At 35.2% G+C, this 25642-nt stretch overlaps 1 protein-coding gene across 1 annotated transcript in view; it reads right to left on the bottom strand.

The window, feature by feature from the left end:
* Eea1 (early endosome antigen 1) overlaps positions 1-25642 on the bottom strand; it is a 127254-nt gene that overhangs the window by 50476 nt on the left and 51136 nt on the right. The window contains exons 3-10 of the mRNA XM_045151905.1: positions 25054-25181; positions 22484-22538; positions 22330-22395; positions 17555-17594; positions 16309-16422; positions 15329-15450; positions 14081-14236; positions 9383-9499 (exon numbers count right to left, since the gene is read on the bottom strand). Of these exons, the coding sequence (XP_045007840.1) occupies positions 9383-9499; positions 14081-14236; positions 15329-15450; positions 16309-16422; positions 17555-17594; positions 22330-22395; positions 22484-22538; positions 25054-25181 (798 nt within the window). The remainder of the gene's footprint in view (positions 1-9382; positions 9500-14080; positions 14237-15328; positions 15451-16308; positions 16423-17554; positions 17595-22329; positions 22396-22483; positions 22539-25053; positions 25182-25642) is intronic.

Raw genomic sequence — 25642 nt, forward strand, 5'->3', positions numbered from 1 at the left:
AAAACAATTTATTTCTTTTCTTAGCCCTTTTAACTACCCTAATTATTTAATCTTTGGATTAGTACTGTTTGCTATTAAATGTTTTAGATAATACTACATTGAAAATATCCTGATCAATAAGAATTATTACATACTGATTCATAATTTTGTTACTGGTCCACATGACCAAACTATACTGATATAACATAAGAATTGCCAAGAAAATGTTAACAAAAAAGTGAAAGGACCAATCTATTGGATTCTTTGGGGGTATGAAACATGTTTATATAGTTTCTCTTGAAATGAAAAAAATTAAAACTACTTTTCTTCCAACAAAAGTTATTTTGACTAACAATATGTTAATACAAATTCTGAGTTTGGCTTTGCAATTGCAATACTATCAACTTCAGCATAACAATAATGATCCATATTGCATTGCATTGTTTTCTTTTCTTCTTGATTGGAAACATTTTTTAGAGTCAAAAGCAGCAAGTAATTCAAGTTTCTTTCTAGGCATATAAAAATGATATTTTATCCAACAGTATCAAGTTTAAACTATAAAAACAGCACCTTCAGTCACAGATGTGGATCAACCCACCTGAATTAAATGTGAAAGGCTGATCTCAATAGTGTTGTTACAATTAACACTGATTTTGTTTTTGTTCTTGTTTTTTTTTTGAGGTAGAGTCTCACTCTAGCTCTGGCTGACCCAGAATTTGCTATGTAGTTTCAACCTTACCTTGAACTCATGGTGATCCTCCTACCTCTGTCTCTTGAGTTCTGGGACTAAAAGTGTGTGCCACCATGCTTGGCTAACACTAAATATTTTAAAACAACTTATTTTCACATAAAATTTGGATCAAAACTTTAACTTTTTTCTCTGAGCAAAATATTCATGCTAAGGGCTGGTGAAATGGCTTAGCAGTTAAGGCATTTGCCTATGAAACCTAAGGACCCTGGCTCAATTCCCCAGGACACACGTAAGCCAGATACACAAGGGGGCACATGGGTCTGGAGTTCATTTGCAGTGGCTAAAGACCCTGGCACATCCATTCTCTCTTTCTCTCTATCTGCCTCTCTCTCTCTCTCAAATAAATGAATAAATAACTAAAATATTTTTTAAAAGCACTCACTCATGATAGCTGGGCGTGGTGGTGCACGCCTTTAATCCCAGCATTTGGGAGGCAGAGGTAGGAGGATCGCTGAGAGTTCGAGGCCACCCTGAGACTACATAGTGAATTCCAAGTCAGCTTGAACTAGAGTGAGACCTTACCTTGAAAGACCAAAAAAAAAAAAAAAAGTACTCATGCTAAGAAGGCACTATAAGCACAATATGATGAGCCAGTGGGCATTTATTATTTGCAGTCTCTGGATGGGGATAATACAGAAATAAGGACAACCAGAGCCTCTGCACTTAAACACATGATAATCTAAATCAAACCAACATATAGCACATAATCCTTTCTAAGGCAAGGCATAGTGGCACACACCTTTAAGCCAGCACTTGTGCAATAGAAGGATCACCAGGAGCTCGAAGCCAGTCTGGGCTAAAGTGTCAGTTCTAGGTCAACTTGGGCTAGAGTGGTATCAGCAAGGAAAGAATAGAGACAAGGGATATGGAGAAGAGAGAGGAGAGAATGAGGAGTCAAAGGTAAAGGAAGGTAGGTAAAGAGAAGAGGAGAGACAGAAAAGAAGGGAAAAGGATGAGAATAATGAGTCCTTTCAATCTCCAACGACAAAATATAAAATGGACATTATCATCCCCACTTACAGATGAGAAAGCTAAAGTGTCAAGAACCTCATATGACTTGGCCAAGTGGCAAAGTCATGATTACAATAATAAATAAAATGAATTTTTCACAACACATCATTTAGTCAGTGAATCAATCTATTGTCCCTAAAATTCATCCTATTCAAGTTTAAATTATCACATTAAAAAAAAATTTTTTAAAAAGAAATCACATTAACATGAAAACTATCTAATAAGATAATTATAATTATCATTTGGGCAAGGAAAATTCTCTCCTTCCAATTTTCTCACCATTTGTTTTCTCACCATGTTTTCTTAACAGTGATAACCTCCCTATATTAGATTTCATTCATTATCCATTTGTTACTTTCCCAGGTAATAAAAATTAATGAAAAGAGACATTTTTAAGGCTAGATTTCTAGCTATCTGACAACTTAGATTTTATGAGCTGTCTGCGCCTTACACGGTCCATATATTTTATATGTTTACCTTTTAAAATGAAATTCTATTTCTCTGCCACTGTGAAATATTCCTTAGCATGAATAAAGACTCAGGTAATAAGCCACGTTCTACAAAGGCAGAAAGTTAGCAAAATTTCAAACTTGGTCTTAATACAATCTCACTATCTTAACACTTGCTAAAACAAACAACAAAACATTTACCGTGGTGCTTAGTAAAAACCCATACAGCACATCACTACATTGTTAGTTTGTTTACTACCCTTATCTATCCTGAGAGACAAATGTAGAAGACTAACTCTTAGTAGAAGAGAAAGCAAACTGGTCAAGAAGTAGCAAAACTAGAACTTAGACGTGTCTTTGACTACTGTACTATACTACTAATTTCAAAAAACATTCCCTCAGTGGTTTCAAGATTTCCCAAATATGACAAAAGTTGGTTGGTACTCAAGTCCCTGTATAAAATATGCTATATTTATACATGTATTTTCTTCACATACTTTAAATCATGTCTAGATTACTTATCCTACCTAGTATAATGTAAATACTTCATAAAGAACTGCTGAAAAGAAATAATGCACATGTTCAGGATAGATGACACGACCCATCGCTGGTGAGTCTGTGGCTATGAACTGAGTGGACACAGTGGGCCAATGTCACTGGGAAATGCAATGGGAGCACATAGCAGTGTCACAACTCCTTGCCACATGTGGCTTTCATTTTGACCTAGAAACATCTTAAAGTAAGACAGCTGGTAAGGAAAGCAACAAGGAGTGACAGGAGAGACCCCCCCCCCCAAATAACAAGGTCCTATGACCTAAGTAGCCTCAGGTAAGCAATGTGATTTTGTTCAGAATTTATATAAAAATAATTAACCTGAGCTATACAACCTGAGTTATAGACTCTGTTTAAATGTCATAAATTTTATTCAAAAATAAAAAGGAAGTTTTCTTGATTTGATTTTATGGCTTCAAGACAAGAAATTTATCAGTGTTGGTATAAAGCTTAAAACCTGCAGTGCACAAAAATTATTCTCATTTCTGTCTATGATCTGTGTTACCCCCACCTTGATGATGCCATGCCTATGGTCTACAAAAGCTGCACAAGACATTTTATAGTATAGCCTTCAAAAGATTACATGCAAGCCAGTCTGGGTGCAAAGGCCTGTAATCCTGACTACTCAAGAGGACTGCATAAGACCCCATCACAAAATAAACCAGAAAAGAGCTGAGGATGTTAGCTCTTTGGAAGTAGCTGCCTAACATTTAGGAGGCCCACAGTTCAATTCCCAGTACCACAAATTAAAAAAAAAAAACAAAAAACAATAGACAAAAGATCCTTGATTGACCCTACAATTCAGTGATCAATGCCAAATAATGACTTTTATTAGTACTTAATGTTTTAAAAATGCATCACTGATCATAAAACCCACTACATGCAAATAAGTATTCTACATATCCTAATCAATTCCTGAAAGGTTAAAAAAAAAAAAAAAAGGCTTCAGATTCAAGCAAGCTAAACTTCAAACTAAGAACAAAGACAAATATAATTTTTTTTTCTTGGTTTTTTGAGGTAAGGTCTCACTCTAGCTCAGACCAACCTGGAATTCACTATGTAGTCTGGCTGGCCTCGAACTCACGGTGATCCTCCTAACTCTGCCTCCTGGGTGCTGGGATTAAAGGCGTGAACCACCACGCCCAGTTCCATATATAAATTTTATGTATAAACTTTCCACATATAGTTTGATAGGTTAATAAAGAGGAAAAGATACAGAGAAAGGCATAGCCACAGAGGAGGATTAAAATTTTTAAATCAGCACCCGAAGTTGGAGACATAAATAATGGTAAACTAGCATAATTACTTTTAAAAAGTTTGAGGGCAGGATGTGGTGGCACACACCTGTAATCCCAGCATGTGGAAGGCAAAGGTAGGAGCATCACTGTGAGTTCAAAGCCAGCCTGAGACTACAGAGTGAGTGCCAGGTCAGCCTGGGCTAGAGTGAGACCCTACCTGGAAAAATCAGAAATAAATAAATAAAATAAAATAATATCACTATTAAAAAAACCTCTTTGAAGTCACCTAATAAAGTTGAGCAAGTGTGTATTCAACAACTTTCAACTTTAGTTGTGTATATGTGGCATAGGGAAATTCTTACACACATGTATAAAATTTTCATATGAAGCTTCCTAGCTATAAAATGTAATACTAAGGAAATAGAAAAACTGAAAAGATAAGATTCAGATTGGATCACCACTGCTACATACCAAAGTATCTAGTCATAAGGAAAACCAGTAATGTAATTGTTTTGAGTCATAAACTGAACTAGCCATATTTCATGAAGTATTTTTACTATAAGGAATGAGAGACTATCACTATTCAGACTTGAGTAAGAAGAGAACCTGTCGATCCAAGAAATAGAACTGGCAATATCGACAACAAGGCTACAATTCACACCTTCACCTGAAGTTTCAACTTTTGGAAAACTCAGATCCATCACATGAGCTTGACAGAATCTTGTACTAAACATAGAAGATGCCATTGATTAATGTGACTGCTTTTATATTAAAACAAAATGTGTCACTCTGTGGAAAATCTGGCTCACTGAGTAAAGCAATATTTTCCATGTGACTAATGCATGGTGTCATACACAGGCAAGGTAGGCCAATGTGTTTCAATGCTACAGTGTATTGCTATGCTCTGAAATGCTGCATTGGAACTAACTTTGGAGAGGCTATCACCAAGTTTTATTACAATAAAAATAGCCACATCTATTAAAGATTAACAGGGCTTCTTACTATGCAAATGAACTCCAGATGTATGTATCACTCTGTGCATCTGGCCCTGTGTGGCTACTGGAAAACTGAACCTAAGTCATTAGGCTTCATAAGCCAGCAGCTTTAATCATTGAGTCATTTCTCCATTCCTTATTTTTAAAACTCAGCTAATACTTTTTTTTTTTTTTTTATGTCGGGTCTCTCTCTAACTCAGGCTGACCTAGAATTAACTCTGTAGTCTCGGGGTAGCCTCAAACTCATGATAATTCTCCTACCTCTGCCTCTCAAGTGCTAGGATTAGAGGCATGTGCCACCATGCCAAGCAAAACTAAGTTAATACTTTTCAAATTTTTAAAGTTCTATTATGATAAAAATCCAGACATACAACATCTCCTCCCCTCCTCCCCCAAATACACTTTTTGGAGTCCTCAATAATTTTGAGAATGTAAAAGAGAACTGCTAGTCAAGGGTACATGAAACAAAGACCCTTAGCAAAAGCAGCCTGCAACAGGATCTATCCTCTCACAAGGTTCTTAAGGTGCAGCGGCTCTCTCAGAATGGAGTGCAATCAGTTGTGGACCTGAGCTATTTTCTGAACACAAGACTAGGGCAGAGGATGTGCTCTCAAGCACAGTCACACAACTGGGTGCAAGAGGCTCAAGATTTACAGCCAATTATACTAATCTTCTTTCTCTCTTCTTTCTTGCCACTGCTCTTGTTATAGCTCAGATAAATATTAGGTTAAGTTATTAAAGCCAAGATAGTCACATCTTAAAAGACAAGCATTTAATTACTCTCTACCCACCCCCATGAAGAATGTACAGACATGGAGAAAAAAGCATTCAGATCATGCCTCCATCTCCAACTTACTTTATCATTGCTCATTTATAAAGAAACAAGGCAGAAAATACAAACGTTAAAAAAATGTTGCCCATTATGGTGGCACACACCTTTAATCCCTGTACTCGGGAGGCAGAGGTAGGAGGATCGCCATGAGTTCAAGGCCACCCTGAGAATACACAGTGAATTCCAGGTCACTGCTGCAAGAGAAAAAAAAAAAAGTTGATGCCTTCAATCCCAGTACTCAAAAGGTAGAAGTAGGAGGATTGCAGTGACTCTGAGGCCACCTGAGACTACATAGTGAATTCCAGGTCAGCCTGGGCAAGACCTTACCTACTACCCAAAAAATGTAGGGAAGGGCTAGAGAGATTGCTTAGTGGTTAAAGCATTTGCCTGCAAAGCCTAAGGACCCAGGTTCGATTCCCCCAGTATCCACATAAGCCAGATGTACAAGGTAATGCATAAGCCTGGAGTTCTTTTGCAGTGGCTAGAGGCCCTGGTGCACCCATTTGCTATCTGCCTCTTTTTCTTTCTTTCAAAATACAATAAATAATTTTTTAAGTGTAGGGAAAAGATGCTAAGTGTGGTGGCATATGATTCTAATTCCAATTACTCTAATTTGGAATAATTATAACAAAATTATTCCAGTAAGTCTAATTGGGAGGCTGAAGCAGAAAGGTCATGAATTTGAGGCCAGTCTGGGAGCTAGCACGTTCCAGCTACCTCAGCCATAGAGCAACACCATTTCTCAAAAACACTAAAAGAGTAACAAACACATAATTTACTTATATACTAAAGTTCATAATTAATAAAAATAAAACAAAATCAAGGGAGGGGCTGGAGAGATGGCCTGGTGGTTAAATGCACTTACTTGTAAAGCCTGATGGCCTGTGTTTGATTCCCTAGCATTCACATAACGCCAGACACACAACATGGCTCATATGTCTCATGTTCATTTACAGGGCAGAAGCCCTGGACTGGCCATACTTGTACTTTCTCTTTCTCTCTCTCAAATAAATAAAAATATTTTTTAAAAAATACTAAAAAAGGGCACACCCTCCTGTTGCCGTAGTCCACCTTACATTGGCCAGGGGGTGATGTCCACCCTCTGCTCATGCCATCGTTTTCCCCTGCTATCGTGGAGCTTCCCCTTAAGCCTGTAAGCCAAAATAAATCTCTTTTTCCCAGAAAAAAAAAAATACTAAAAGAATAAAAAGAACAGAGTGGAAGGTCTCATACTTTCTGATTTCAAAAATTATGACAAGGTTACTAACTAAACAGTGCAGCAATGGAATAAACAGCCACCAATGAAACAGAGCCCATAACCAGCATTTCACACACATGATTGTTATGGCCTCAGTGTTTTTATCTCCTATCCTTTCCAAATTCAGTTTTGAAATCCTAACCCTCAATGGGATATTAAGAAATTTAGCCTTTGAGAGGTTATTAGAATAAGCCCTCATGAATGAAATTAGTGCTCCTGTTTTTAAAAAAAAATTAAAGAACCCCCTACCCCTTCCTGAGGAGCTACTGGGAGTTAGTTGTTGCTGGGGGAGGGGGAACATTTTCTTCAGTGGCACAGCCTTTGGAAAGTTGCCATGCTCTCATGTCCCTTACCCCCTGATCCATGTTCATGTAAACAATCCTTAGTAAATCCAGTAGGTAAGAAAAAAAAACCTCATTGTAATAGGAGTACTAGTTTGGGAGAAGGAGGAATTCATCAGGAGAGCGAACTAAGGGAAGATAATAGAGGTAACTGTGATCAAAATACATTATAGCAGCTAGAAAAATGGCTTCCTGCACAAGCATGAGGACCTGCAGGAGACTGAGGCTGTCAGAATTTGATTCCCACATAAACAGATGGACACGGGCACAGAGGTCTGTAATCCTAGTCCTGAGAGGAGCAGAGAGCAGAGAATCACTGGAGCTTGTGAAAAACTGGCAAGCCATAAAATCAGTAAGTGACACTGTCTCAAGGAAATATAGGCAGATGAGTGATGGAGGAGGACACCCTATGTTCTCTTCTGGCATCTGTACAATGAAATGCCACTTCAGTTCATACACATACATACACCACACCACAATACTATGTGCATGCAGAAGTTATGTTATATACATGTACAGAATTATTTAAAATTGTTATTTTTAATTAAAAGTGTCAGAGAGATCCTGTATCCCTCTTCAGGTAAGGTTACAAGAAGGCACCATCTATGAACTAGAAAGCAGGCTCTCTCAAGATACTCTCTCAAGATAGTGCCAACATCTTGAATGTATAGTATACACAACAGTAAGAAATATATATATAAGCTAGTCTGTTTATGATATTTTGGTATAAGAGCCAAATAAGTTATAGTCAAATGTTTTAAGATATGTTTATTTCTTATTTATTTATCTATGAATGAGAAAGTATGGGTACACCAAGAATTCCATAATCATTCAATGGAAAAAGGGCAGTCTTTGCACCAAATGGCACTGGGAAAAACATATTAACATTAAAAGAAATGAAAATGGACCTCTGTCTTAATCCATATACAAATATTAACCAAAAATGGACCAAAGACCTAACCATAAGACTGAAAACTTTAAAAATCTGAGAAAACAATATAAAATTGATGACATTGAACTTGGCAATAATTTCTTGGATGTGACACCCCAAAGCATAAATAATAAAAGTATTATGTAGACTACATAAAAACTGTAAAACTCCCATACATCAAAGGATACAACCAAGAAAAGGCTTTGCAAATCATGTATTTGATAATAAGCTATTTAAACATCACATAAATTATTAAGAGTTTATATTATATACATATAATTATATATACACAAGAGATTAATATTCAGAATATATAAAAAAATCCCCAAAATTCAATAATACATAAACTTATCCTGTAAAGATTCTCAACATCCTATTCATTAGAGAGACATGAATCAAAACCACAATGAGATACCTACTATCTTGCACCCACTACAGTGACTACTAGGAAGGACAGGAGGAAGGAAGGATAGAAGGAAGTGAGGGCAGAAAGGGGGAAAAGACAAGAAAATGGGGAAAGGACAAGAAAAGCTAACAAGCATGGGTGAGGATGTGGTGATACTGGAACTTGTACACACTGTTGACAGGAATGGAAAAGACTGCAGCCACGATGGGAATCATCACCGTGGTTCCTCAAAAAACAAACAAACAAACAAAACCTGCCAATAAAGCGTGAGGTGAAACTCAGTGGTAAAGTACTTTTCTAGCATTCATAAGGACTGGGGTTTGATCTCCAACTGCACAAATCTATTTTTATTAGGTACTTAGGATTGTAAAAGTCATAGATATATAAAACAGAATGGTGGCTGCCAGGAGCTCAAGAAGGGACAAATGGGGAGTTATTTAATGGGTAGAAAGTTGCAATTTTATAAGAGGGAAAGAGTCTTGGAAATTGGATTAGTCCAACCATAAGAATGCACTAAACATTAAATAAACACACACAAAAAAATGTCTTCTTGTGCTTGTATACAAGCAAAGTATACAAAAATAAATTTTAATGTAAATAAAATCCATTCACCACTATAGGTATCTTTAAAATTCTCACCTGATTCTTCTGTGTTAGTTCATTAATTGAACCTTTTAGTTTTTGCAACTCCTGTACATACACAGCAACTTCCTGGGGTCCTTTGGCAAGTTCACTCCTTAGCTGGCTTATTGTGGCCTGCAAAACACAATAAACATTAAAGCTGACTAAAATTAAAAAGAAAAAAATAGAAATACACAAAGACTATAAGATTTCATACATTTTTGCTCTTGTTCTTATAAACTGAAATACTACTTAAAACTTTCAACTTGATTCTTTATCCCATACCCTTTTTTGCTTAATATCAATTTTTAAAATATGTCCAAGATACACATCATTTATTTAATAATATATAAAGTACAATGCTAACTTTTCATTCTGCTTGGAGTAAGCATCAAACCACAAATTTTATCATTTTTGACATGCTATATTTGAATCATCCTGACTTGTACTTAAATATGTTTTTATTTATTTGTATGAGTAAGGGACAAAGAGAAAGAGAACACTCCATGGCCTCTAGTGGCTGCACACCAGCTCCAGATTCCAGATGCATGCACCACTTTGTGCATCTGGCTTTACAAAGAAATTGGGTAGTCAAAGTTGGGTCACTAGGCTTTGCAAGCAAGTGCCTTAACTGCTAAGCAATGTCTACAGTTCTAATCCTCCTGAATTTAAAAATGAAAGCCAAAGCCAGGCGTGGTGGCGCACCCCTTTAATCCCAGCACTCGGGAGGCAGAGGTAGAAGGATCACTGTGAGTTCAAGGCCACCCTGAGACTCCACAGTGAACTCCAGGTCAGCCTGGGCTAGAGTGAGACCTTACCTCGAAAAACCAAATAAAAGAAAAAAAAAAAAAAAGCCATTTCTGTCTACATTTTTTGTCAACTTCTATAGCAGAAACATTTCCTTTAAAAAATATTTTATTTAGTTATTTAAGAGACAGAAAGCAGGGGAGAGATATATAATGGGCACACCAGGGCCTCCAGCCACTGCAAATGAACTCCAGATGCATGCACTCAAGAGGGTCTTTCTCCTTCTTAATAAACAGCCTGTTTCTATTACGTGAAAAAATAAAGATTGTTTACTGTATGTTATTTGACTTCCACAGAGGACTACACCTCATGAGAGAGCAGGCAGTAACTTACACAGGGTTGTATTCCTCATGCCTCAACTAGTTCCTGCTGCTTAGTATGTTCTCAAAAACCACTCCCTAATGAGTGAGTATATCTTCAAGGACTTAATGGATGCTTATTTCCATTGAAACAATTAGACAATTAAAACATTTAATTCAATAGTGAATTTTTAATAAAACCGTTAAATTAGAAATAATTAACAATATTTGACAAACATCCTACTAGTGCATTGTAATAATTATTCTAATATTCTACTGTTACTAGAAAAATAATCATTTAAAAAAGATGAACATTTGTTTGATTAATAAAACAAAAATGAGCATGTTTGTGAGATTCTGAGTTTGTCTTACAACACAGAACAGACAGATGACAATAGAAGGTGGTACATACAGATATCAATATTAAAAAGCCTTCCAGAAGCACATTACCTCAAATTTAAGCATCTCCATTAGAAAGCAGAAAAAAAATAATAAAATGATGGATGAAAGGTGGATGACAAGACAGACAAAAGTATACCTTAAGAATACAATAAAAATGCCCAACATACTTTTAAATATGATCTCTTAAATTACCATACTTTATGTAAATATTTAAATATAATCTTAAATAACTATGTATGGACACTATAATACTTTTCCATACAATTCTTCTCCTGATGGCAATATTTAGATCTAGATAACTATGTATGGACACTATAATACTTTTCTGTACTATTCTTCTCCTGATGGTAATATTTAGATCTAGAAAAAGTAGCCACATCTATAATACAAATTTTCTAGTAAATTCTTTAAATGCTGCAATTCACAAGCAAATTGAACTATGAATAGAACTTAATTTTTATAAATTAATAAAATAAATGCTAGACATTCAAATCAGGAGTTTAAAAATGAAGTTACAAACACATACATGAATTGAAACAATTAAACTAGTTTTTTCATATGGAAATGGTAAAAGATATAGCTCAAAAACATTTTAAGCAAATTCAAATATAACATAAATTATGGAAATTAAAAAGTGAAAATACTAAAACAAGATTAATGGCACAAAAAGCTGGGCATGGTGGCTCACTTCTATAATCCCAGCATTCAGAGGGCTGAGGCACAAGGATTGCATACAAGTTTGAGGCAAGCCTAGGTTACATAGTGTTTCAGGTCAGCCAAGGCTAAAAACAAAGCAACAACAAAATATAAAGATCAGCAGCACAAATGTCCTTATAAGGCAATCATGGGGCCACCTCACAGAAAGACCAGATGTTAAAAGAAGACAGAGGCCTGGGTAAGACCTAGGCTCAGACCCAGCTTTTGTACTTCAGGTATGTGACCTTGCAAGAGTTACTTAACTTCAATGAACCACGGATTCCTAAGCTATGAAACAGATTTTGTAACTTTATGAAATCTGCTTATCAGGATCATAAGAGACAAATGAGGCTATATATATAAAATAGTATTCAAAATCACCTAGCATGGTATCCAAAATTCTAACATTGCTCCAAAAGTAGGAATTTATTCTAACAGCAAAACTAATCTGCTCTTATGCACTCCCTATTCTTAAAGCTTATTAGAAATGTTTAAACATTACTTTACATCTCATTTGTCACATGTCTATTAAGTAGGGAATAATAAACATTATACTCATTTCCCTAAAATATGGTTTAAATATTAAAGAACTTACTCAATTTATCAGCAAGAACAACAGGCCCGTCTAAATTTATTACAAAATTCGTAAAAAGATAAGTTTTAATAAAAACCTGTACAAAGTTGAAATGCAAAGAACTGAATTGAAATTAATTTCCCTTTGTGGCAAAGAAAAATCCATTCCAGATCAAAAAAAAAAAATCATTGTTTCCTATGATGATTACTGTTTACCAGAGAAAAATGAAGGAAGGCACTAAATTCTTTTATAACTATACTCATAACTTTCTCATCTTAAATGGTCTCCTCCTTGTTGAATTACATATGCTTTCATCTAAATAAATAAATAAAATATAAGTTTATGTAATTCCTAGATGTCAGGCAGAAATATATTTCCATTGCTGACTTTACAGTAGATTCCCACAAATGTACAAAGAAATACAGAGGTTTATTTGTTAATTTAAATATTTTTATTTATTGTGAGAAAAGAGAGAGAGAGAGAATGGGTATGTCAGGGCCTCTTGCCTCTGTAAATGACCTTCAGATGCATGAGCCACTTTGGCATCTATCTGTCTTTACATGGGTGCTGGAGAAGCAAACCTTTTCCAAGCCCCTTTGTTAATATTTTTATTTAACAAGTATAGCTCCCTAACCCTCAGTTGGAAAAGTTCAAGTGAGGGGACTACATTATATTTATTTATTTATATGTATGTATGTATGTGTATGTATATACATACATACATACACGCACACACACATACACATACACACACACACGCACACACATATATACACACATGGTCTAAAACCACCATTATTTTGATTCAATTTTAAGATACCATGTCACATTTATTTTGAAATGTCAAATGACAATAAAATTTTTCAAACAAAAAAGTACAATTTTTTTTTTAATTTGAGAAATACCAGTCAGCAGGCAGATTTACCATAAGTAATACTTGGAGCTGGGAATGTAGCTTAGTTTGTAGAGTGCTTGCCTATCCTACACAAAGCCCATACAGCTCAGTCCCAGCACTGTATAAACTAAGCATGGTGGCACACACCTTTAATCACAGTACTTACAGGCAAGAGGACTAGGAGTTCAAAGTCACCCTTTGCAACATGAGTTTGAGGCCAGCCTAGGATAGTAAGAACCTATCTCATATTTAGATTATATTATTGTAATGGTAGATTAGAATAGTTGTTATTGTTGGTTTTTTTTGTTTGTTTTTTCGAGGTAGGGTCTCACTGTGGCCCAGGCTGACTTGGAATTCACTATGGAGTCTCAGGCTGGCCTCAAACTCACTGCGATCCTCCTACCTCTGCCTCCCAAGTGCTAGGATTAAAGGCATGTAGCACCAGGACCAGCAGGAGTAGATAATTTTGAATGACTACTTTTGACTACATAACTTAATGTCCACCAATCAATTAGAAATAAGTTCATTAAAAAATTCTTGGGCTAGGTATAATGGTACAAGTTTGTAGTTTCAGCTACTCAGCAGCTGAGGATCATGTGAGCCCAGGAGTATGAAACCAGCCTGGGAAACATAGTGAGACATCATCTCAAAAAGAAATATATACATAGCAACTAAACAAGTAAATAAATAAATAAGTGCCCTTTTTTTAATTCCTAAATATTATTCTGAAACAACATTGTTAATATAATTATATGAAATGATAGCATACTTCCTTTACTCCTACCAAATTAAAATAAATTCAATCATTATTTATCAACTAGCTCTAAATATCTATGTATTTAACACTCAACAAAACAGTCTATTAAATGTTAACATTCTTGAATCTCTAGCTTTATAAATGGGAAATAAAAGATACTATCAGATAATAATGACAACATATGTTATTCAGATCAAATGACACAAAGGAAAAGATTACATTAAAAGAACACTCGAAAATCTCAAATCTTGGCTTTACTCATGTTTAAATACACCGATTTCATTACCTCTGAGTTAGCATATTCTGACTGTAGTTTTTTACATTCATCTTTGAGTTTTTCAGATTCCTTCTCACGCTCCAAGGTCATATTATCCATTAGTGTTTGAACTTGGACCAGTTCTTTCTTTAGCACTGCAACATCTTCTATACCAGGCCTCTGAAGCTGTGAACCACATATTTTAATTAAACATTATAGTAAAAACCTAAAATGACACACATTTTTAGAATAGTTTAATTTAAAACATCAAAATGAAAACAATTATTATCAATTTTTGGACTCCAGACTTCAAACATTGATGCCCTCCACCAATAAACCAACTTCTTCCTTTCTATCAATTTTACAGTATCATTATCATTCAAGGTATAGTCTAGCAAATTCGTAATTATCTTTAATATTTTTTTGCTTTCCTTACTTCACAAATTGCATATATTGGTCATAACAATAACTTAAATGCTATCTTCTCTTTCTAGCCCAAGAAGCTGTTAATGAAAAAAAGTGGGGGGGGGGGGGGCGGGGAATGAATAGCAGTAGCTGAGCTCCTGCCTAGCTAGCATGGTGAAAAGAAAGGCCACAGGCTCCATCCCCAGCATTGTAACAAAAAAAAAAAAAAAATCAAAACTTAAATAAAGGAAGAGATACAAGCATAATTAAGGTTTGTGCAGGCTGTTAGTGGCTAATGTATTCAAGTATTTACTGGGTGTTTCATACGAAATAAAGAGGTTAAAGACTGTAAAGCCTAGGGAGAGCTTTGAGCTAAGTTACCAATGACAAATACAGTCATGACAAAAATATGACTTAAATTTTATATTTGTTGAATCTAAACTGAAAGCAAGGAATTCAATTAAAAGGATTCTATAAGTATGTAGATTTATAGAACTAATGTGAGAATGAATGGCAGGACCAGACATGCAAATACAAAAATATTAAGATGGACATATTATAAACTGAAACAAAAATAACAAAAAGTTACTGTCATAACATCTCATTTTTATTTTTTTAAATCACATATAGTATATATAAATCGGTAACAGTAGAAACAATTTGTTTTGCTTCTAGTTACCTAGGTTAATTTTTAAGTATCTCTTCAGACTTTCCCTCTCCCTAGCTCCCTCTCTGTAGTTGGAATTTAACGCAGGGCTTTTCTGTATGCTAAGCAAACACTCTACCACTTAGCTACATCACCAGCACCATATGTATTTCATACTAATTGGGGAAAGCATAAAAGTACATTCTAATAAATGATTTCTGAATTACCAGTTCAGTTTTCAAGTCTTGAATTACAGATGTCTGTTTGTTTAATTCTTCTGTCAAATATGTTACTTTTTGTTCAGTAGCTTCTCGAAGACTCCTTTCCTCATCATATTTGGACTTTATATCTATTTAAGAATAGTAATATTGATATCAGTTTCATGATTTAACTTTGAGGGAAGACAATTTCATACATTACTATTCCAATTCATACTCCTTGAGTTCCCACAGATATACACAACAAAACTACAATTATGAATATATTAAATGAACCTAAAAACAAAATGTCTTTGTTTATAACCAGCATTCAACACTAAGCTACTAACTAGCATTTTAATGTACATATATTTTACCAAAAAGTAAATTTTTTACCATAAAAACATAATGTACTGTACAATGGATAGCATAACCAAATATTTGATTTCTATTTATATACTCAATTTATTTTAAATTTCCCTTGTTATTTGTTAAGTATAACAGAAAAGAAAATTTATCTTCTTTAAATTTCAATAAGTATCAATACTGAAAAAAATAGTTATCTGATGAGAGGAGACAGAAGGACAAAGTAATTCACAAGTCAACTCATATATATATTTTTTTAAATATATATATATTTTTTATTTATTTGAAAGCAACAGACACAGAGAGAAAGACAGATAGAGGGAGAAAGAGAGAGAATGGGCGCGCCAGGGCTTCCAGCCTCTGCAAACGAACTCCAGACGCGTGCGCCCCCTTGTGCATCTGGCTAACGTGGGACCTGGGGAACCGAGCCTCGAACCGGGGTCCTTAGGCTTCACAGGCAAGCGCTTAACCACTAAGCCATCTCTCCAGCCCAAGTCAACTCATATAAATTCAATCAATCACTTACATTATTTATACCAAAGTTTTCTCATAATGAAGTACTCAATGTTCTCTCAGAATAAAAATATAATGGTGAAAACATAATGAGACTGATTTACTAACTAAAAGATTTATATTCAATGTACCTGCAACTTCAGTAGCAAGTTGGGCTGCTTTCTGTTCGAATAAATCTTTCATTTGCTTAATATTAAAATTTTCTGTTTGGGCTTCTTCTAGTTGTTGTTCTAAAGACCGTAGTTCTAGAAAAAAGTACAGCAGTTATTTAATATAATGTCAGTTACATAGACTGAACTGTTTTGCTTACATGATCATCATTGTAAGAGTAAAGACAATCAACATGAGTCCATCCTTAGCTACAAGTAGAGTATTTTCTCATCTCAAAAAATTAAACATATCAGCTGGGCATGGCACACGTCTTTAATCCCAGCACTCAGGAGGCAGAGGTAGGAGGGTCACCATGAGTTCGAGGCCATCATGAGACTCCATAGTGAATTACAGGTCAGCTTGGGTGAGATTGAGACCCTACCTCAAAAAATCAAAAAAAATTAAACATATCTGATTCATTTAAGGTACAAATCATAATCCATAAACAAAAAATGAATATTTATAATAACACCAGATAATTTTTAAATATTGGTTGGGAAATTTGTTTTTGCTTTTAGAGACAGGAGCTTACTTTATAGCCCAGATTAGACTAGAACTTGTAATCCTCCACCTCAGCCTCCTGATCACTAGGAATGCAAATATGCACCACCATACCCACAACTGTGAAATATGAAGTAAAAAAATTTAAAAAAATTTTTACCTCATATTTCACAGTTTTTTACTTCATATTTCACAGTTGTTTTCCTGTATCCATCAAATGATCAACAAGGAACATATTCTGTCCCTTGGGTAAATTTGTTATAAAGTAAAATGAAATTAAAACATAATTAAGAACCAAGGCCTTGAAAAAAAGATTTCAGTTCAAGTGTATAGTATATTTCCACTACTTCATTCTTACAGCAATTTCTGAACTATAGCAACTGATCTCAGAGTCCATTGGTGAATATTCTCTGAATATGCCTTCTCTTGCAGGCTATTACAAGGATGTTGTTCCATCCATTTACTTTTAGAGAGACATAATATTAATCAATGTAATTGTTATAACATTCCCAAAGTTTATTTGTGACTTTAGAATATAATGAACAAATTAAGTGACAAAACTATGAAATGTATAAGTAACTTTCAAAACCAAAAATATAACCCCTAACCCCACTGTTTAAAAGCAACAAAGTATGACCACAAGTAACATTCTCCTGGTAGGCATTAAAACAAAAGAATTGGATGAGAAAGAAGAAAAAGAAAACTGAAACAAATTTTTTAAGTTACCTGCTGAAGAATCAGCCACCAATCCATCAGGTTTAGCATCCTCAATGAAAAGACATGACAAATTAATTAAAAGAAGATAATACTGTACAACTGTCAATGTTAAAAGTTTCTGAAAGCTCTGTCAGGTTGAGTAGCAAGATTCTGGTGGAACAGTTTGGTGGTTCTCATTCTTTTGAAACTATAAGGTTCCAGTAGACAGACTAGCATTTCACTGCAGTTCACCAGTTTTAAGAACTTTTTGCTTATTTATATGAAACTTATGTGTTTTGTCTTAGAAGACATCCTAAATCCCATAAATAAATAAGTAACAGAACTTCCCTTCATTTCTAGAATGCAAGATCATATCAAACCTCATATGTTAGCTACTGGCCTCAATTGTTTCACTTCAAAATATCCAACCCTAAAATTTGACAGACACTATAAGAACTGAAGACATGGCAGGCAACACTCTGCTGACTGCTTCTCCGGGGCCTACTGCTCAAGCTGTGACAGGGCCATAGCCTGCCAGCCTCTGAACCTTCAACTCTTGTCTCTAGTAACAAAGGTTGCTTGTCGTCACAGCTCTGCATGTTGGAAAATACCACAGGAAATGGCTCACAAAGATACACCTCACATGCTAGTTTGACTTTACTTCTACAGAGACCAAATTATATCAGAGTGAAAAAATTAGATTTGGATTGGAGAGACAGCTTAGTGTTAAGGCACTTGCCTGCAAAGCCAAAGGACTCAAGTTTGATTCCTTAGGACCCACTTAAGCCAGAAGCACAAGGTGGTGCATGTGTCTGAAGTATTTTTGAAGTGGTTGAAAGCCCTGGGAAGCCCAATCCTCTATGTATCTGCCTCTCCTCTTCCCTTCTCTCTCAAATTTTTTTTTTTAATTAGACTTTAATAGCTGTGGAACTTTATGTGGTTAATGTACCTCATCTACTGAGTATATTCTCTGAGAGATTTGTTCACATTATTCTCCCTTTCTTTAAGCCTGTGAACTTATGGAAAAATTACTTTTTATGGGCAATAAACAAAGTGATTTGTGAAATCACATCTAGATCATGTCTTTACTATAACCATGTAAAACACTGTCACAACTACCACTACCAAAAATTACGGCTTTAGGGGCCAGAGTTTTGGTGTGTGTAAAGCACTTTACTAGTACACAAAGCCCTGAGTTTCATCCCCAGTATTGAAAAAAAAAAATTACAAGATAAAATAAAGCTTTTTTTTTAAAATTCAGGATCATAAATCATCTTTAAAGATAGAGAAATAACAACTATATTCCATAAAGTTAAAGTTATCCAAGCATAAGTGAGGCAGGCATATATAGGTAATAGTTTAGCATCTAGGACACTGCTTGGCTTGAACAATAAACACACCCTTCTAAATAATGCACCTAGCAGAATGAAAACCTACAACCCTCATCTGCACCAAGCTACACATTCACCTGGCTCCACACAATGAACAGTATTTTTCTTCTCCCATTCTTCGTGATTAGTGCACACTCTAAGACATTCTTAGATAGATTTGGGAACGGAGCAGCAGGGACCCATCCAGCCTGGACTGGTTTTTGTATGCATGTGCAGTAAGGCACACTATGTTGTGTAAGTGAACTTTTAGGAAAAACCTACTTTTCACCATCTTATGCCTAAGTATAGGAGCATACATCTGATAAAATCAGATACATAATGGGAAGGAACATGCCCAGTAGAGAAAACACTATATAACCCAAACCTTTAAATCAAACTAGAGAACCACCCAAACTACTACTCCCTACCAACCAATCTATCCTGCCCTATAAATGCTGTAAGAGAAGCCCCAAACACTTCCTAGTGCCCTTGAGTAGTCTCCACTACAGTGGCTTGCTGTACCTTTACTATCAATTACTCTTAATAAAGTATCTCTCTGCATAATTACTTGTATGTACCTTTCTTCAATCCTTTGAGTAAGATGCCAAGAACCAGAGAGTACCTAGAGACTACCAGTAACATAAGAAACAAAACTGATATATCTCCTTCATATTATTTTCATATTTTAAAGAACCATGCACATCTCAAAGAATTCAATAAGGATTTTCTCAGTAAACTTAATATTTTATTTCACTATACATTTGATTCATACATACTAAGAATAACCAATAAGTGTTAAAATGCTCCTAAAGATATATTTCCTATGGAAGTTAAGTTATTCCTTGTACTGTAGAGAATTTAAATCTATTAAATGATGTTACATGGTGGTATATACCTATAATCTCAGCACTCAAAAGATGGAGGCAGGAGGATTAGGAGTTTTAGGCCAGCCCTAGCTATATGGAAAAATTAGAGGCCAAGTTGAGCTAAATGTGTGAGAGCCAGTCTTAAATAAATATATATATATAAACTGTGTGAAATAGTCATCTCAAATAGTAAACAGTTCCTCACATTTTTCAAGTACAGAAAGTAGCAGTGAAGTTTTAGAGTATTGAAGAATACTAAAAGGCCTCTTGTAACAGTACTAAGACTGCTATCTTGTTATTTTAATTTGTTTTTCTTTTTTTCTCAGCCCAAATAATTCTTGGTACAAAGACTAAAATGAGGAAAAGAAAAGAGAGAAAAGAAAAAGAAAGCCAAAATGAAAGCTGCATGTGCTAAAACAATATGTAAAAGGATTAGAAATTATACTGTGGAAAAGTATCTATCTACTGTGTTTGTAAAATCAAAATTATATTAGACCTTGAAAGAAGTTGCTTATTCTTTTATTATTTCTGTAGTGTTAACATAAAACCAATATAATTTTAAAATGAAAATCATATTTTGATAAGGCACTCAGAAACAACTTATAGAAAACCACTTTTAATGTCAATATTACTTTCTTCTTTTTAATCACATGTATGTTTATGCAAATTCATACCAAATACAATAGTCTCGCATAATGCAACATTTTAGTCACTGGCTGCTACATATATGATAACGCAGTTGAGCATTTTCTAGCACCTAGTGACATAGAGTCAATGTAGTGTCATAGCACAATATGCTACCACAATACGTGTGTTGACATGCTGCTGGAAACAAACCTACTGTGCATCCAGTCTTATAAAAGTACTGGGCTGGCATAGTGGTGCACACCTTTAATACCAGTACTCAAAATGTCACGGTAGGGGCTGGAGAGATGGCTTAGCGGTTAAGCGCTTGCCTGTGAAGCCTAAGGACCCCGGTTCGAGGCTCGGTTCCCCAGGTCCCACATTAGCCAGATGCACAAGGGGGCGCACTCGTCTGGAGTTCGTTTGCAGAGGCTGGAAGCCCTGGCGCGCCCATTCTCTCTCTCTCCCTCTATCTGTCCTTCTCTCTGTGTCTGTCGCTCTCAAATAAATAAATAAAAAAAAAATTAAAAAAAAAATGTCACGGTAGGAGAATCGCTGTTAAGTTTAAGGCCAGCTGAGATTACTTAGTGAATTCCAGGTCAGCCTGGGCTAGAGCAAGATCCATTGAAAAACCAAAAAACAGGAGGGGGTGGGGAGATGCTTTAGCTATTAAGATACCTGCTGTAAAACCTAATGCCTAATTGATTCACCAGTACCCACGTAAAACCAGAAGCCCAAAGTGGCACATGCATGTAGAGTCTGTTTGCAGTGGGTGGAGGCTCTGGCAACTCATTCTCTTTCTCTCTCCCTCTCTCTGTCTTGCAAATAAAAATAATTTAAAGAAATACTGAGTATAATACTTATTCCCATATATTTATGTAAAGTATCTAATGATTAATAACTATAGTAAGCAAATGTTACGAGTGTAATTATGGTACTATGCTTTCATGATTATTTTAAGATTATACTCTGTCCATTTTAAAAATTAAAAAGTCACCAGTGAGAAAGCACCAAGCTTTGGGAAAGTCCTTTGGGAAATATTCCAGAAGAAAGGATTATTATCACAGGAGATGACTGTTTCCTTGTATGTTACTGTCTGAAGACCTTTCAGTGAATCATGATATTGAAGTAGAAGCCTATATTTGATTGTTTTTCTTTATTAGGTATGTACATACTCAGTGTGTTAACAGCCTCCTCCCTGTCCGCCCCCCACCAAAGGGACCCTCCTTGTTGGGGATTGTAAGTCGTGCATTGTGGAGGTAGCCACCAGTTATGGGGAAGAGGCAATGTCTCTGTGCATAATGTCCCAGCTTGGGCTCTAACACTCTTTCCTCCCCCTCTTCCACAAATTTCCCTAAGCCATGTTGGGTTCATTTTAGGTCTACTCAGTGATGAGGTCTTAGGAGCCTCTGTGTCTCTGAATATCTAGGAGTTGAATGTTCTATGTGTCCTTCCCCCTTGTGCTGATACCAGGTGAGTGCTGTTTTCATGGTGATCCTGGTATGAGCCTGTATCCTTTAAATATTTAAGTATACTGCCAAAAAAATATAGCATAAGCCTGGTATTTAAAAAAATGTATAGGTAACTGATTTGTATTTGCTAGTTTTTCCTTTATTTATATAGTGTCTTGCATAGCTAGCCTTGAACTAACAAGACTAATGCCTCAGCCTCTCGAGTTCCTAAGTGCTGGGATTACAGACACATGCTATCATGCCTGGCACAACTAATTCTTAATGGAACACTAATAAGAAGTTACGTCTTTGCTTTCCACACACTTGTTTCCATTTATTATAATGACAAAGACTACCCCATAGGCTATTAAATACAAAGAAGCAAACATAAAATTACTTATATCAAGCCACTTACAAAAAATTATTGTACCTAATGTTCAAAATTGAAAATCAGCAACTAATAAACATGCTTGAATAATTGAAAGTGCAATTACTTGCGGCTGCAGCCCTTGGTATTTCTCTAATTCTTTCTTTAATTCTTCTGAGTACCATTTTTCTTCCTAATGAAAAAGATTTTTAATTAGTAAATTTCAAGATTTTTAATCTTAAATTCTGGAAAGAAGCAAGAATTACCATTTTTATTCTTACCTTAAGAGAAGCCTGTAGGTCTTGGATCTCTTGTCTGAGAAGTGTTATGTCATCTCTAAACATATATGAGGGGTAGAAACTAAGAGTTAATATCTTTTCATTTACAACCTGCTCTTATAACAGAACTGGTGACTTAAATATCAGTTTTCCCAATTATTAAAAATTGAAGATTTTATGCTATACTATAATTTACGTGTAAAATATTTTGAAAAAAATAATTCTATCCTTAAGGTGTAAGGTTTATAAAAGAAAAAAAATTCTCATGAAGATAATCAGAAAACTGCTTGTCAAGTGCCTATGAGAAGCAAAATGCCTTCTATTAGTTCAACAACAATAAGTATTATTGGCTTCCTGCTGCAATTAGGATTAAGTCATTAATAAGAACTATAAAATCCACACAATCCAGTCCCTGCCTTTAACTCTCCCCTTTATTCACTGAGCTTGATCAATACTGGCTTGTTCATTTCTTGAGTGTGACACTTCCCTGTAGAGAATTCACTCATTGTTCAACAGGCATGTGTAGTCTATGCCAGACCCTCAAGTTTACAGGTAGAAGAAGATGAGTAAGTGTAATAGGCCACTATCAGATCTACAATAGAAATAAAAGCAAGCATCAAGCCACTTCTACTTCAAGAACTCAAGAGAGTTTCCTGGTGAAGGTAAACATTTAGGAGTGGTATTGAGTCTGAATGCCAAAAGTAAATTCAATATATAATAGCTTTCTACAGCTTTTGTTAAGCCTTAAACTGGGATCTTTTTAAACTTTTCATTAGTTTCAATTTTCCCGGTTTGTTTGTATATGAAAAGCTGTGTGTGGTGTACTCATCTCCACCTATAGGTCTCTTTATGTGTCTGTCCCTGACCCTTCCTCTTTCATGTGACTTTTTAAATATAATTTGTAGTATTTTCAAATGTTGGACACATAAGTCATGAGAAGTAACATACTGTCATATTGTTAAGCTGCTAGGCTTTGACAGTAACAGAGGCTTTGGAAGGAACAATTTCAGGGGAACGTAAGGCAGAGACCAGCCTTCAGAAGTGTACTACATAGTACATGAGAACAACATTAAGACTGCATATGCTTTATGTTAAAAGTTCATGCACATTATTGGACCTAGTCTAAGTAACAGCTGAAAAAGGAGCTCTATTAAATTCTTATTAAACATAAAAAAGTTAAAATATGATTTAATATGTCTACATACTTTATCTAATTACAAATGGTATAAGAACAGTAAATAAAATGATTAACTCACACGTGAAATTACCAAAGAGTTCCCAAAGTCATTCCTCCACAAGACACTAGCTTTCCCATATATTTTAATGTATTAAAATAGCTATATTTTATAGTTCTATACCGTCAACTACATAGTCATAAAACTTTCTGCTTCGTGGCAAATTAATGATTGCTAAAACATTCTATATTATGTAATAGCAAATTAATCAGAGCCAAGATAAATACTTAAAGCTTAAAAATAAATAGAAGTAGGAAGAAGAAACACTTTATTCCTTAGTGACTGTGATAGTTCATCTTTATTATCAATTTAACTGGATTTAGAATCACTTAGGAGACATGCCTCGGTGTGTCCACAGAGGTTTAAATGAGGAGGAAATAACTCTACAAATGTTAGCAGTGCCAAGGATCCCAGACTGAGTGAAAAGATACAAGGCAGAAAGTGAGCTGACACCAGCATTCATCTCCCTGCTTCCTGACTGCGAATGCAGTGTGACCAGCTGCCTCACAGTCAAGCCAGCAGGCCTTCTGTGCCATGATGAACCGCAGGCCCTCAAACTATGAGCCAAATGAACTCTTCCTGTCTTTAATTTCCTTTAGTCAAGTCATTTGTCGCATTAACTAGAAAAGTGACTAACAGAATACAGGTAAAAAGCAAAAGTTGGCAACAGCAGTAAAAAAAAAAAAAAAAAAGTGATTTTTATATTGTGGAATGCTATTCTATGTAATGATATATTTTAGTTTAGTTTTGTTGGTCAAGCTTAATTGCCAAGAAGCACAATATGTGTGTGTGGGGGGGGGGTGTATACATATATACTTGTTATACTGGTAATCATAAGTAAATTTTTAATTAAAAATTAAATTATAATTCTTAGCTAAATTCCTTATTTTAACTTACTATAAAATTACCTAAACAAAGTATATCATTCTTGTTTAAATCAAACATACTAAACATAACTTAACCTTCTTTACTAGCTAACAATTTTAATCACAAAAAAATCCTCTGGATGAGCCTTATTGCACTATCTGTCATCCCAGCCTGCAGGATGCTGAGGTAGGAAGATCGCAAGTTGAGGGCTACCCTGGGTTACTTAGTAAGATGCTGTCTCAAAATAAATAAATAAAACATATGTCCGATGCCACTCTGTAGACTGCTGGAACAGACAGTTGCTAACAACAAACTGAATAGCTAGACAAGGAAAGGAAGACCACGCTACTTCAGGATAGATCCAAAGTAAATAATACAAAAATGTTACTATTTTCAGAAGCTAATCATGACAAAGCAATATCACATGTACATTTCATGACAATATTACATTTTGAAACTAGCATACTGTACCGCTTCAAATCAAGGTTAGCTTCTCCTCCATGACTTGAATCAGTACCAGCATCATGAACTGCCTGATAGTGTTTGAAAAGTTCATCAGCAGAACCAAGAGATTTCATACACTGGGGACATATGAAACCCTACAGAAAGAACAAAAAAAAAAAAAGCTTCAAAACAATATATTATTTTGAAAAATAACATTTTTATTTCTAAAATATGGTCAAATGTCTTATTCATTCCAATGATGCCATAAGCAAATGGTAACTTAGGGTATTAAGCCCACATTCTAGCATAAAGCAAAGATACTTTATCGGTTCTTGTTATAGTCCACAAACTATAAAGAAAACCCTGGCAACCATCTCCTACGTTGTATAAATCAATGAATGGCTAGAGTGCTGAATCCTGATCTAGACTAATCTCATCTTGTTGAGAATATATGCCATAGGACCTTCCTCTCTCTGGATGATTCATTAGTTAAGTAATGTTTGCTCCATCTACTTCATAGGAAAGCAATCAGCAAAGTACAGAAAATAAAATACTCTGATCACTGAAGAAAAACAAGACTATTGTAATTGATTCCCAATTAGCAAAGAGCCTACAT

This window comes from Jaculus jaculus, chromosome 6 (genome assembly GCF_020740685.1).
Source record: "Jaculus jaculus isolate mJacJac1 chromosome 6, mJacJac1.mat.Y.cur, whole genome shotgun sequence".
NCBI lineage: Eukaryota > Metazoa > Chordata > Mammalia > Rodentia > Dipodidae > Jaculus > Jaculus jaculus.